Source organism: Falco peregrinus, chromosome 2 (assembly GCF_023634155.1).
Source record: "Falco peregrinus isolate bFalPer1 chromosome 2, bFalPer1.pri, whole genome shotgun sequence".
NCBI classification, from domain to species: domain Eukaryota; kingdom Metazoa; phylum Chordata; class Aves; order Falconiformes; family Falconidae; genus Falco; species Falco peregrinus.
The window spans coordinates 14,210,702-14,222,849 of NC_073722.1; the positions used below are offsets into that span (position 1 = coordinate 14,210,702).

The 12,148-nt window shown below is 40.8% G+C and overlaps 1 protein-coding gene across 3 annotated transcripts in view; it reads left to right on the forward strand.

The window, feature by feature from the left end:
* SMAD1 (SMAD family member 1) overlaps positions 1–12,148 on the forward strand; it is a 48,760-nt gene that overhangs the window by 12,552 nt on the left and 24,060 nt on the right. For all 3 annotated transcript variants that reach the window (XM_055797044.1, XM_055797042.1, XM_055797043.1), the window contains exon 2: positions 9,364–9,986. In XM_055797044.1, coding sequence (XP_055653019.1) covers positions 9,587–9,986 — 400 coding nt within the window. In that variant the 5' untranslated portion in view covers positions 9,364–9,586. The remainder of the gene's footprint in view (positions 1–9,363; positions 9,987–12,148) is intronic.

A 12,148-nucleotide genomic window follows, 5' to 3' on the forward strand; every position in this document is an offset into this window, starting at 1 on the left:
AAGAGGCCATGTAAATGTCTTCGTAGTTGTGTGTTGATGGCTTTATTCTTCCACAAGTATAGTTTTCAATATTGGTGAAATCGTACCCTGTTCTAGGATTACATTGAGGTGTAGTTCAAGGCAGTTTAAGTTCTTGGTATAGGCAAGCTCAGACTTGTACCTCACATGCCGTTAAAGCCCTTGCTCGACCTAGATCTGTGTTTGCTGGTGTATTTTAAATACAAACCTGAAGTTTACTTGACCTGATCTCAGGAGGATCCCTGTGAATTTGTATTTGCCTGCAAATATTAATCTATAAAGAGTCTCATTTTCTTGTGTGTATGCTGAAGGGGCAACTCTGAGCATTCTGATCTTGGCTGCTTCTGTTTGTAAAGGGTCTGGTGAGTTAGCATGGCTTGACAAATACCAAGATACTGCCAGGGAGTACCTGCTGTGATGTAGTGCAGCTGCTGCTTGCTGTCCCGGGGAGCAGGAGTAGACTGGGTTTCATGTCATCTGAAGTCCAGTCCTGCTTTTCAGAAGGCCACTAATGGCATGCTGTAATTAAACAGTGTTTCCCTGGACAGTGGAAATCTGGCAAATCCTGATGTTTGTTTCTGGGTTGTATAAACTTGGCTTGGAAAGCTGTATCATCTTTAAACACTTTCTGTGTCCAGAATGATAGTTGCAAATTACAGGACACTTCACAAAATTTAACATAGGTCTTCCGCTCTGCCTCATGACATTTTAAAGGCAAGATGAAGATACAGTGTTTTTACGATCATTTAAAGGCAAAAAATAGCTCCTTAGCTTTTGCAAACAAGGCAAAAAAGAGGAAAGGTAGAGGAATCCTTTTGAAAAACGTGCATCTCATGAAATGCACTGAAGTGTCTTCAGTATTGGCAAACTGAAGAGTCTGTTATTTCAAGTGTGTAAATGGTGGGTGGGGGACTAATCTGTGAAAAGATTTATTTTAGCAATGTTCCTTTTTTGATTTAATTTTCATCAGTTTATTCTGCTTTGAAGCTTGACCTAATAACACTTTTATTAGTGAATAAGTGATTTTTATTTCTCAGGTTTTTTTGTATGTAGCTTTGGTGAAACATTCTGCTTGAAAGCTGGGGATCTTGAGCTGTAATTTAACATCTTAATCTCTGATAAATGAGGTCTGGGTCACAGTCTTTAGAAGTGGTTTAATGCAGCTGATGTAACTGTATTGGTGCATGCTCTTGGTAAAATGAATCATTTGGAGTAGCAGTGGCTTGCATAAGCTGAGCATAACTGGAGTGCATTTTGGTAGGGTTCCCTCCTTAAAAAATACTCTGCTGTAGTGCTACTCTGGTTGGGGCTGACAACCCCTTCTAAATTCATGCAGTCTGTGCTAGGCTGTCCCATTCTGTGAAGACAGAACATATTTTGAGCTTAACTCAAAAAATCTCATGCCTGAGTGGTGGTGAGCATTTTTCTTTTTGTTTTTGATAGTTTTACTTTATGTCGCAAATGTATGTTTTAACTACTAACTACTTAAAAAAAAAAACCAACCCTGAAAGTGACATGTCAGTAAATTTTTCCCATCTCACCTGTGAAGGAAGTTCCTCCCGCCCTGTGCTGATGAATTGGAGGGAAATGCTTTTTTCAGCTGATAAAAAGAAATAAAATTCCATGCCCTTCCCAAAGGAGGAATTCAACAATTGGACAAGTGGCGTGGGACCATGTGTTGGTTTGTAAAAGGATATAGTTTGTAAAGATGTTTCCTTTGATGCCTGTGATGAATATGGATGTGTTTCCGTTGGAGAGGGTTTTGATTAAATTATGCAATTAGAGCTGACCAGACAGATCTAAATATAGGAAGAGGTTTCAGTTATCCTGCCTTTGTGTGTATTAACACACCCACACAAATGTGTGTTTGTTATTGTTGTAAACAACACCTGCTTTCTAAAGACAGTTCAAAAAGTCAGGAAAGGGAATGGTCTTTGTGGAAAAAGGGAGTTATGCAGGAGTTTTATGATGAAAGGGAAAAAAACCCCTGTTTTCCCCAGCTTTTTGACCTTTTAGAAAAGGAATTCCAACTTAGTTTAATAGCTAGACTAGTCATGGCATCTTTGTGGATATCCCATGTTTGCAAAGCCATAGCGAGTGCTTCAGACTTTTTCTATAGGTTGCTGTGCATTTTTCAGGACTTGGCCTGTATCATCTAACAATACTACTGAGGTCCTTTACTCCTGAGTGCTCCTAGTGCCTGCTGGGGCAACATATGGACTTTAAATACCCCACAGCACAAGTGAAGTGGCTAAACCTGCCCTGAAGATGCACTATGAAATACCCACTGTGATGGCTGGCTGTCTTAACAACTGTTGGGATAATTTTTATTTCAAATGTTTTGTCTTAATTTGAGGATTTCTTTCAAGAGGCCTTCAGCTTGGAGAAAGTGTGAAAAATGAAGTGGCTCTTCCTTCATAGCGTTCAGAAAAAAAACCCCAAACCTCATGAACACTATTCTGGCAAGTTTTGTGGTTCACAGCATTGTATTTATCTTTTAAGTTATTTTAGTGAAGTTGATAGTTTTGTAACCCCATCTGTGCCAGAGTTTTGACTCATCATCAAATTACAGTTCCTTCCTGAATTCAGTTCAAATATTAAATTGCAGTTTTAGAGAAAATCTTTGATAATGCATCCAATTCAGTCTAACTGCTTGCCGATACCAGGAAGGATTTGTCCACACCTGGGTGATCATTTTGATGTGTCCTACTTGTGCTAGCCCTGGTGTGCACCAGGCTTAGGCAGCTTCCTGACCAAGTAACTTGGCAAACTTTTTGTTAGTTTTTTCCTGTAGTCCTGCTAAGTCAAATCAGCACAGAGGGGAGACCAGCAGGCATTAATTAAGAAAGAGCTGACAGTTTGATTTCGTGGAGTCTCACAAACATCTGAATGCAGGAATAGGTGAAATTTAGCAGTGCAACCTAGAAATTTACCACTGTTTCTCAACTCTGGTGAAAACTGCACAATTTAAGGATCTGGCGATCATTTAGGAGGCTGTAGGTATTAATGTTTCTTGTAAACAGGGAGGAGTTGTGCTTTAATGAAGGTGTAGATAAGACTCTTGGAAGATGTGGTGTTCAAATTTGCTTTCAGGAGTACAGTTTTTAATATGTCACACAGTTGCAAAGGCATTGGAAAGAAGTATTCTTAATCAGAAAAAGGGCAAATTCAATTGTGGATGCATCTGTTAAACTGGGAAAGCACCTTCGCTGTGTTCTTTTCTCACAATTATGTGTTGCTTACAAAGACTTCAATGCCACTTTAGTTGGATTACAGCACAGAATTTGGGTTCTAATGTATATGGAAACCCTGTATTTTCTCTGGAGAAGCAACAGTGAAGTTGCCGTAAGTCTTTCAAATTTGAGAAGGTAAAGTATAAATCCAGAAAACCTGTAAAAATTTGTTATTGTTTTACTTTTGTAATAGTGGCAATTGAGACTTCAAGGGCATGAATTGGTGCCTTGTCTGCCAGAAGCTGGGTGGGTAGGCAAGTGGAGGAAAAGCTGCGGTTCATTGTAGAAACTGGCTGGACACCGTGTACTTGGTTTGAACTGTGGTGAGCATCAGGAAGGAGATGGCAGATGCTGATAGTGTTAAGATTATTTCTTCATGCTCTGGAGTAACTGAGCTGTGTGGGTTTAATTGTTTGGGTTGCTGTTGCCCTTCTCACCTCCATCGGTAAAGTGCATATTGACCCTACTGTCTCATTTTGAGTAAGTTGTGAATCTGCTCTTAGGTGCTCAGACCTCATGGATTTGATTTGGCTTATCAAGTAAGTTAGAAGTTGTGCCAGTCCTCCTCCTAAAGGCAAATATTACTTCCCTGTAGAGAACAGCTAGGTATTTCTTACAGGAGACTGGATGGGCTGCTGTCACATTAGCTGGGGTGCAGTCAGCACCTGCTCTGTGCGTGACACTTTCCTACCACCTGCTGAGCTAAAGGCTGCGCGTAGATATCTGGAAGGATTTTCTCTGTGGGCTGAACAGTGATACATGGGAGGTTTTGAAAGGGCCATCCCTCAGCCAGATAGGGTGAGCAGTGATCCTGGAAGAGGTTTCACAGACTGGGTGTTTTGGTCTGTCTCTCAGGATCCAAGACAGAGGCTACTTTGCAGAACAGGCTGGAAGTACCTTCCTTCCCCTTGCTGGGCCTAAGTGAGGGAGGCTAATGCAGTGTCCGGGAACTGTTAAGTATGATGAAGTATTTTCAACACCAGTGTGCTTCTCTTTCCTCAAACAATATGATACATATCAGAAATTAACACAGGATTACACATCAAGTGTTTTCTTGAATCGTTTCTACCATGCCAAGAAGTCATATACAAGTGTTTGGTTTGTGTCATGGTCCTTTCCAGAAATACAAGGGAGGCCAAGTCAGGTTCTGTATAAACTCTCTAGACCAGGGATCCTCAAACTTTTTAAACAGGGGGGCGGCGCACGGTTGAAGTGGCAGGCAGCCATCTGCGGCTGCTTGGTTCCCCCCCAACCCCTGGGGGCGGGGGGGGGGGGGGGGGGGGGCGGTTCTGTAAATACCGAGGACCAGATTGAGGACCCTGGGGGGCCGTATCTGGCCCGCGGGCCGTAGTTTGAGGACCCCTGGTCTAGTGAGTTCTACAGCACTTTGAAATGAAACTTGGCTTTCTTTTTGCATGTGCGTTGTAGTGCCACTGAGGCTTTTAGCAGGTTTCCATGCGTTTTTCCAAGATGAGCAAGATCTGATCTTTTACCATAAGAAGGTGCAAAGAAAGAACTCTTTGATTAAAAACAGAATAATTCAGCAGAAGACTCTGGACTTTTTGTTCTACAAGTCACATCTCTTTAAGAAAGAAATTGAAACTTTTTTCTGCTTTTTCCAAGAATAGGGAGGCAGAGGAAGTTAGTAAGTAAGTGCACAATCTGTTGTAACACATTCTAGCATTACAGCTGCTTAGACTGCATGCTTTTTAGTAATACATGGAGACAGTATTTGCAGGAGTAAAGTGACAGCTCCCTGGCTTCTATACCAAATCTGATATTTTTTCTTTTTTTAAAAAGTTCTATATATTGTACTGAGTACATGAGCTGCTGAAAAGATGTCTCTTTCAGAGAAGCTAAATTCCTAACTTTTTAAAAAAGCAAATTAAAATCGTTCTGCTTGTTGTTTTTTTTATATCATCAGTAAGTAATGGACACTAGGAGGAGGTATGTATGTTGAACAAAATAAAATAAATTGAATTTTTAAACTGTAGTCAAAGGCTAGACAGTTCTCTCCATTAACAATTATGTAGATTCTCTTCACTGTGGTTTCTGCCCCTTTTTATGTCTTAAGTGTGCTGAGCATATATTAAAAATATTTTAATAGGATCCTTTTTGCCTGCATCACTAAGCCTGTAATACAAATAATGAAATTAGTAGAAGAGTTAGAGCCGCTTCTTGTTTGCCTGAAAGTTGGGCTAGGAGTTGTTTCACTTCCCACCCCCCCGCTCCCCCACCCCACCCCTGGGAGAGGATCATCTAATTGTCCTAACCCTTTCTCCACCCACCAAAAACAGTCATTTATGCAAAGTGGGACAGTTTCCTATGGGATCTCCTGTGGGAATCTGAAAACAGTCTCATTGAGTATTTTACTGTCTGCTTAGTGGTGCTGACAGAGTAACCATCTCTTCTTTGAGGGCTAGAAAAATAGAAAATAGAATTTCACTTTCAGGCATTTTGCCTGAATACATTTGTTTAAATACAAGGCTGGCCAAACATACATATATGTATATAAAATCACTTTTTTTTTCTTGTAGGCTTCTGACAAGCTGTGTGCAAGTTTGTATGTTGGTCCAAAGTTTACGCAAAAGCAGCAGCAAAGGTTGACAAATAAGTAGCACTGGGATTTAAAACAAGTTTGTTGATTCCAAATCATCAGTCAGCAGACAGAACACATAATAAAAAGTGCATGAGTTTTGATGTGTAAAGAGTGGCTGATAAGTGGGTAACAATTCAATTTCCTTTAAACTGATATCAGGCTGTCTTTTAGAGTGTCTTGTTGTTTGGCCTAGGTTTCTGTTTCACTCTTACCTTGTGAATAAACCTACCCTTCAAGGGCTGGTGGTCACTCAGCTATTAGAAATACTAACTCCTGCTTTCCCAGAAGGGCATGTGTATTTGGGGAAGAAAGAAGCAGACTGTGTCATCTGCTGACTCGTGGTTTAATCTTTATTTTGTACTTCCAGCTGATAAGACCACTTTGTGCAAAAGTAATACAGGAAATGATGCACGGCAAAAACCAAGAGTGGCAGAAAGGGAAACGGAATGTACTGGCAAGGGCTCAGCACTGTGGATGCGCGCTCTGCTTCTTGGAAATGAAAAACTCCACCTACACTGCCTTTTTTTAGTGTTTTTTTAAGCTTAATACTGGTATTGGAGCTTAGTGTGAGTAGTATACAGCAGTCTGTGGGTTTTCTCCCCCTTTATCTTGTGGCTTGTTCAGGTCTTGGAGTGTGCTTAGACTTTGCTTGGGCAGGCAGGACTTTGGCAGGAGTCCCTGGGTTAGAGGCTGGCTGGGTCCTGCTGAGCTGCATTACTTCTGAGCATATCTACAAGTACTGTACATAATGCTGCTACTCCTGCTCCCAGCGCATTTATTGCTGCAGTTGTTGCTAAAGAAATACTATCTGTTAAGATAATACCTTTGATTGTAATGGTGAAATATGTTTTGGAATGCATGATTGTGGGAGTGGGACATGTGTGTGTTACAGGATTTAATCCAAACGCTTTGAAAAAATCTGTTTCTATGGTCTGACTACTTGGGGCTGCACCTGAGTGTTGTCTTAGTCTTTGGAGAGCTTGTGTACAAGTTCATGTTAGGGTTATATTTTCAGGCACTGGTATAAACATAAAGTCTTAATAGATGGGACTTTTTCACAGCAAGTTGGTTGGCCAATTATTTTCAAAGTAGCTTGGTGGAAATGAGTCAGGCCTAGGTAGAACCATGTCTGCATTCATTATCAATGCTGAAAGAAGTCTACATTGAGATTTAGACTTCATACTTTCTTTTTTATTAGAACTTCAACTCAAGTCTTTTAAATATTTTTAATTTGAATGAATGTGAAGTAGAAAGCTTGACTTGATTACTTGGTGATGTAGCAAAGTTTTGTGTGTGGAACTTGTATCTTTTGTTGCAAAGATACAGAAAAAAGATATTGAGAGTATTGATACAGACTATATATGAAGTTGAGAATAACTTGCTTACGAACACATTTTAAGCACATGTACTGCGGTTCTGGTAATACAGTTCTCAAGTTAGCTCAGCATTTTAATAGAGCTCTTTACAGTGTATGTAAGGATAAAGTAAGTATACCTGTGGTACAGTCAGTGACAGTAATGGAGTTTCAGTTCATTTAATAGTATGGCATATGCCCAGGTAACAAAAAAAATATCTTACATTTGCCCCAGGCTGATGTGAATCTTCCATTGCATTGACATTATTATTTCAAATACAATTCTTAACATAAAAGAAATGGGAAGTACCACTCTGGAGTGGAGGTAGACATGGTCCGTGTCTTAGTCCATAATCATTATTCACATAAAAGTAGTTTATGCATTCAGCATAATAAAACTGAACCTTTGCAATTAGATAATTGCTTTAGTGACAAATTAATTTGAATCAAGTGGATGGTTTTCAGCTTAAAGTACTTCAAGTATAGTAGTACAGTATGAAACCATTACAGTGCATGATGGCCAGGAGGGTAAGCGTGGCATAGCATTTACAATTCTAATATCTGCAATCTTTTTGTACTATAACTCTGAAATTCTGTCTGATGCAGGTGTGATGGCACCTTCTATTCTGTGTGTGTATAGGGTGCTGGTTGGGTGGTTTTTGGGTTTTTTTTGTCTTTCTGATGACAACAAAAACATTCATATCCTTTTCCCCTTCCCCCTTCCTCTGCAACCTGTTAGTATCCACTCCAGGATACGTTTCCTGTCTGTCTTCATGCTCTGTTTGAAAATCAGTGGTTTAGTGCTCTTTGTCTCGTTTTCTCCTCCCTACCAGTGCAGGGTCTCCTGCTTCCGCCAGCAGAGCCTTTTGCCTGCTCCCAGCCTGAGCAAGTACAAAACTTGCTGGTCACAGCTGGGGCTTCTTCGTATGTGGAGTTCCTCCCCCTCTTCGCCCATCCTTTCATTCCTATTCCATGTCTCCCAACTTGAGGGCCACTGTGCCATCTAAAATCCTCTTATCAGGGCTTCCTATTCCTTCGTATGTCCCTGAGTATGTCAGACAGGCATTGCAATGGGAAAGGTCAGGATGTAATCAGTGAGGTTCTTGGTGTTTTTCTCTCACAGTCTGCTTATGAGCTTGAGGGCTTTTTGGTGGGGTGAGGAGATGGAGTTTTCTTTCTCATGTGAGATGAGTGAAGGCAAAGATCTTTCTAGTTTCCTTCCTCCTTTTTTGGTTTGTTCCTTAAAGTAAGTCAGAGGTGAAGCTGAACTGTGTTTGTTTCAGATTGGTATATATAAGTCTAGTGCGGTGGTTTTTGAGCTGCATCACTGGCAGTTTGGAGAGGACTGTGTAGCATGATGCTCTTGGGGCATATTGCTTCCAGCTGCTCTCCAAAAGAAATAAGAAAAGCGCTTGTCATCTTGCACTGGTTCTTTGGGACATTTTACTGATTAAGGTTGCAACAGCTGATAGGCAGAGGGAGTGCTCTTCACACTTAATGGTGAAAGAGGAAATCTGAGGGACTATTTTAGGCTAGATTTAATACGAACTACATTTCTAATACAGAACCCTTGCTCTTTTGTGAAGTATGTGTGGGAATACAGCCATGTCATCTTGTGTTTTGGCTCTTTCTATCGAGCTTCTCATGGTACTGACTGAGACCTTGCTTGGCATCGAGCAGAAGTATTGTTTGAAGCTGGCAAACGCAGTAGCTGTCCCCCTTGCTGTGTGGCACAAAAATGACTAAGGCCACACAGCAAATCAAATGAAGGAACTGAGCTGATGGGGAATTGTCCCATCACCTACCTCTCTACCCCTTGCCCTCTCCTCCTGCTACTCCCCCCCTTCCCCAACCTCTTTCGGTTTTATGCTGTATCATTATTTTCCAAGGTGATCACCTCATCTGTTCAGGTCTGTTTTGGGGAGAGGGATATACAGGGTTCAGCAGCAGGCCCTACTGCTTAAAAGTCTTCATCAGATGCGCCTTGAGTCCAGTTGTGGAGGCTGTCAGGACTTTCTTGGGGTTTTTTTGATATTGGTTGGGTTTTGGTCACACCACTTCTGCAGGCTGGGGCGGGGGGGAGGGGCGGAGTTTTCAATTGCTCTGTTAATTTAAAAGGTAGAATTATTTTTTTCTCTCCCTCTGATATTCTCCTCCAGGTTCTTGGCCAAAAGGCTTTAGAATAATGAGAATGTCACGGCTGTCAAGAGGGGATGTCAGCACTGCCTTCCTGGGACTGGAGGACTGAAAAGGAGAAGGGACCAGAATTATTTGATACAGGCTGCTTTTGACTACTTCACAATTTGCTGTACTCTGGTGGTGGTGGAAGAACAGGACAGTCTCTCCTGCCTGGTTCTGTGTTACCACCATAGTGGGTTCACCATGAATGTGACAAGTTTATTCTCCTTCACCAGCCCAGCAGTAAAGAGGCTGTTGGGATGGAAGCAGGGGGACGAAGAAGAAAAATGGGCAGAGAAAGCTGTTGATGCGTTAGTGAAAAAACTGAAGAAGAAGAAAGGTGCTATGGAGGAGCTGGAAAAAGCATTAAGTTGTCCTGGTCAGCCCAGCAACTGTGTCACAATTCCTCGTTCCTTGGATGGCCGGCTTCAGGTTTCGCACCGGAAAGGGCTACCACATGTAATTTACTGTAGAGTGTGGCGCTGGCCAGACCTGCAGAGCCATCACGAACTGAAACCGCTGGAATGCTGTGAGTTTCCCTTTGGTTCAAAACAGAAGGAGGTTTGCATCAATCCCTACCACTACAAGAGGGTAGAGAGTCCTGGTAGGTTCTTGCTTGTTTGTACCTTTACACCTTATCTGAACAATGCAAAGTATGGCAATTAATCATGTGACTCATCAGCTTAAATAAGCAGAAGTAGCTGTTTGCGCATGTCAGATTCTTCCTCTGCAATTTATCTGGATGTAAGCATTAATTGGTAGTTCTCGCTTTCACAGGGTGAATGCTTTACTTGTGTAAATATTTTATCAGTATGGAGAGGCATAGTCTTAGTATATGCCTCAAGCTGCTGGCCCTGGTATCACCTGGTTTTGTTGGTGACCACTATCCCTCAATTAATTTGTTTTTTACTGAGTTGTGCAGGTCAGTGAATCTCTGAAACATTGCAAGCTAACGTAAAGGATTATTGCAGTCTGTGCTTGAAAACCGTTCTGATGTACTGCGGTAGGAGTATTCTTATTATTTCCAGATTTTTATTTCACTTTTCGCTTTTGTTTCTTCATCACTCAGAAGGTAGTATGTCTTTAGAGTCTCCAACAGTTTTAGCCTTTTGAAAAGACTGAATTTTAGGCAGCAGAATACAGTCCCCTCAACTTAAAACTTTGTATTAACATTTGGTTGTACTTAAAAGTTTTACTGTCCTGTAAGCACAGTTGGCTTACCTGTTGCCCACTTCTCCACTTCTTTTCTAAGGTGCAGTCATTTCTGGCTGTCTCTTCTTCAAAGGCCAAACCTCTTTTTGGTAAATCTCTGCTTAATTTTTGTTATGCAAGTTTTTTATCAGGGAATACTTCCAGGGACTAAGATGAAATGTGCTTGGATGTTACCTACACTAGGCTGCAGCTACTTGTGAGGTTGTACAGGGACATCTGCAGAAACGCACTGTAGGTGTGGGTGGACTTCCCTGGTTTAAATTTGGGAAGTCCATCTGTGTTAGGCATTTCAGAAACTGTGATGCTGTCTCTGCAGTGTCATGGGCATCTTGAGAACTACAGAAGTAAGACTGTTGCAAGATTGTTTGCTTTTCTGTGGATAAAAATTGCATTTGTCTTGGATCTGCAACACAGCATATCTAGGTGTTAAATATTTTCCTTTGGTGTGTTAGTTGGAAATCATTTGAGTGGCAGAGGTAATACCCATTATGTATGTATGCAGCAGAAGCTTGAACAAAGGAACTGTGCACTGGAAAAACACATCTTAAAAAATTTGAAAACTTAAAAAGAATGTTAAAATTCTTAACAATTCTGTGTTAAGCAGTAGCGGGATAATAAAATAGTCATGTCCTTGTACTGCTAGCTGTCAGCACACGTCTGTGCATTCGGTATTCCAAAATACTTAAAACTAAGATTCCTGAAAGACATCTATTTCTGTCAGACTGAGCAACAGTTGGGCTCTTAACTGTTACTGTAATGTTAAATGACATGTTGTAACTCATTTTGCTTTAATCTTGGAAACAATTACTGACTTTAAGAATGTTTTCATTTGGACGATTTATACCATATTTGTAAATGTCCTGTCACTTCAATGAGATATACAAAATAAAAATAGAATAGAACTTTCAGAAGATGTCTAACTAAAATGTGCATTTAAGTTGAGTGCTGCTGAGTAGTTTAAGTGATAACTTTTTTCCTCCATTTCCCAAATATAAAATTATCTGTAAGCCTGAATTCTGGATTGCTCTTTAATTGTTTTTGGATTAGATAAAATCTCTACATTCGTCTACATCCAGCTATGGAATTTTTGCTGGAAAAAAATCCAAAACAGTAATGTTAATGAAGCTGGAGATGGTAGAAATAAAATGCTTCCCTTTTGTCCCGAGTACCCTTCTTCAGGAAAAACTAGATACTCTTGGTCAATTGCCTAATAGACAACTGGGCAGTTTTCTTGTAAGTGTTAGGGCTGTAGTCAGTTTGACAGAGCTGATAGAAGTTTTCAGTCTTTTACAAGCTTAATTGTGCTGCTCTAATCACTTAAAATATTCTGAAGGTAGCTGCTGACTAGGAGCTAGGGTTCATTTCTGCTGAGGTTCTCTGTTAAATCAGGGTCTGGAGGTACAATGTTATATGCATACTGAAATTATGTCTTGAACTTTTAACGGCTTGCCAAAGTGTGAGAATGGGTTTGAAGCCCAGTGTGGTTTTACTGAGGTCTCTGGCTGCGTATGTAAAGGAGAAGGGTTTTATATTTAGTCAGTCACAGATCTGCTG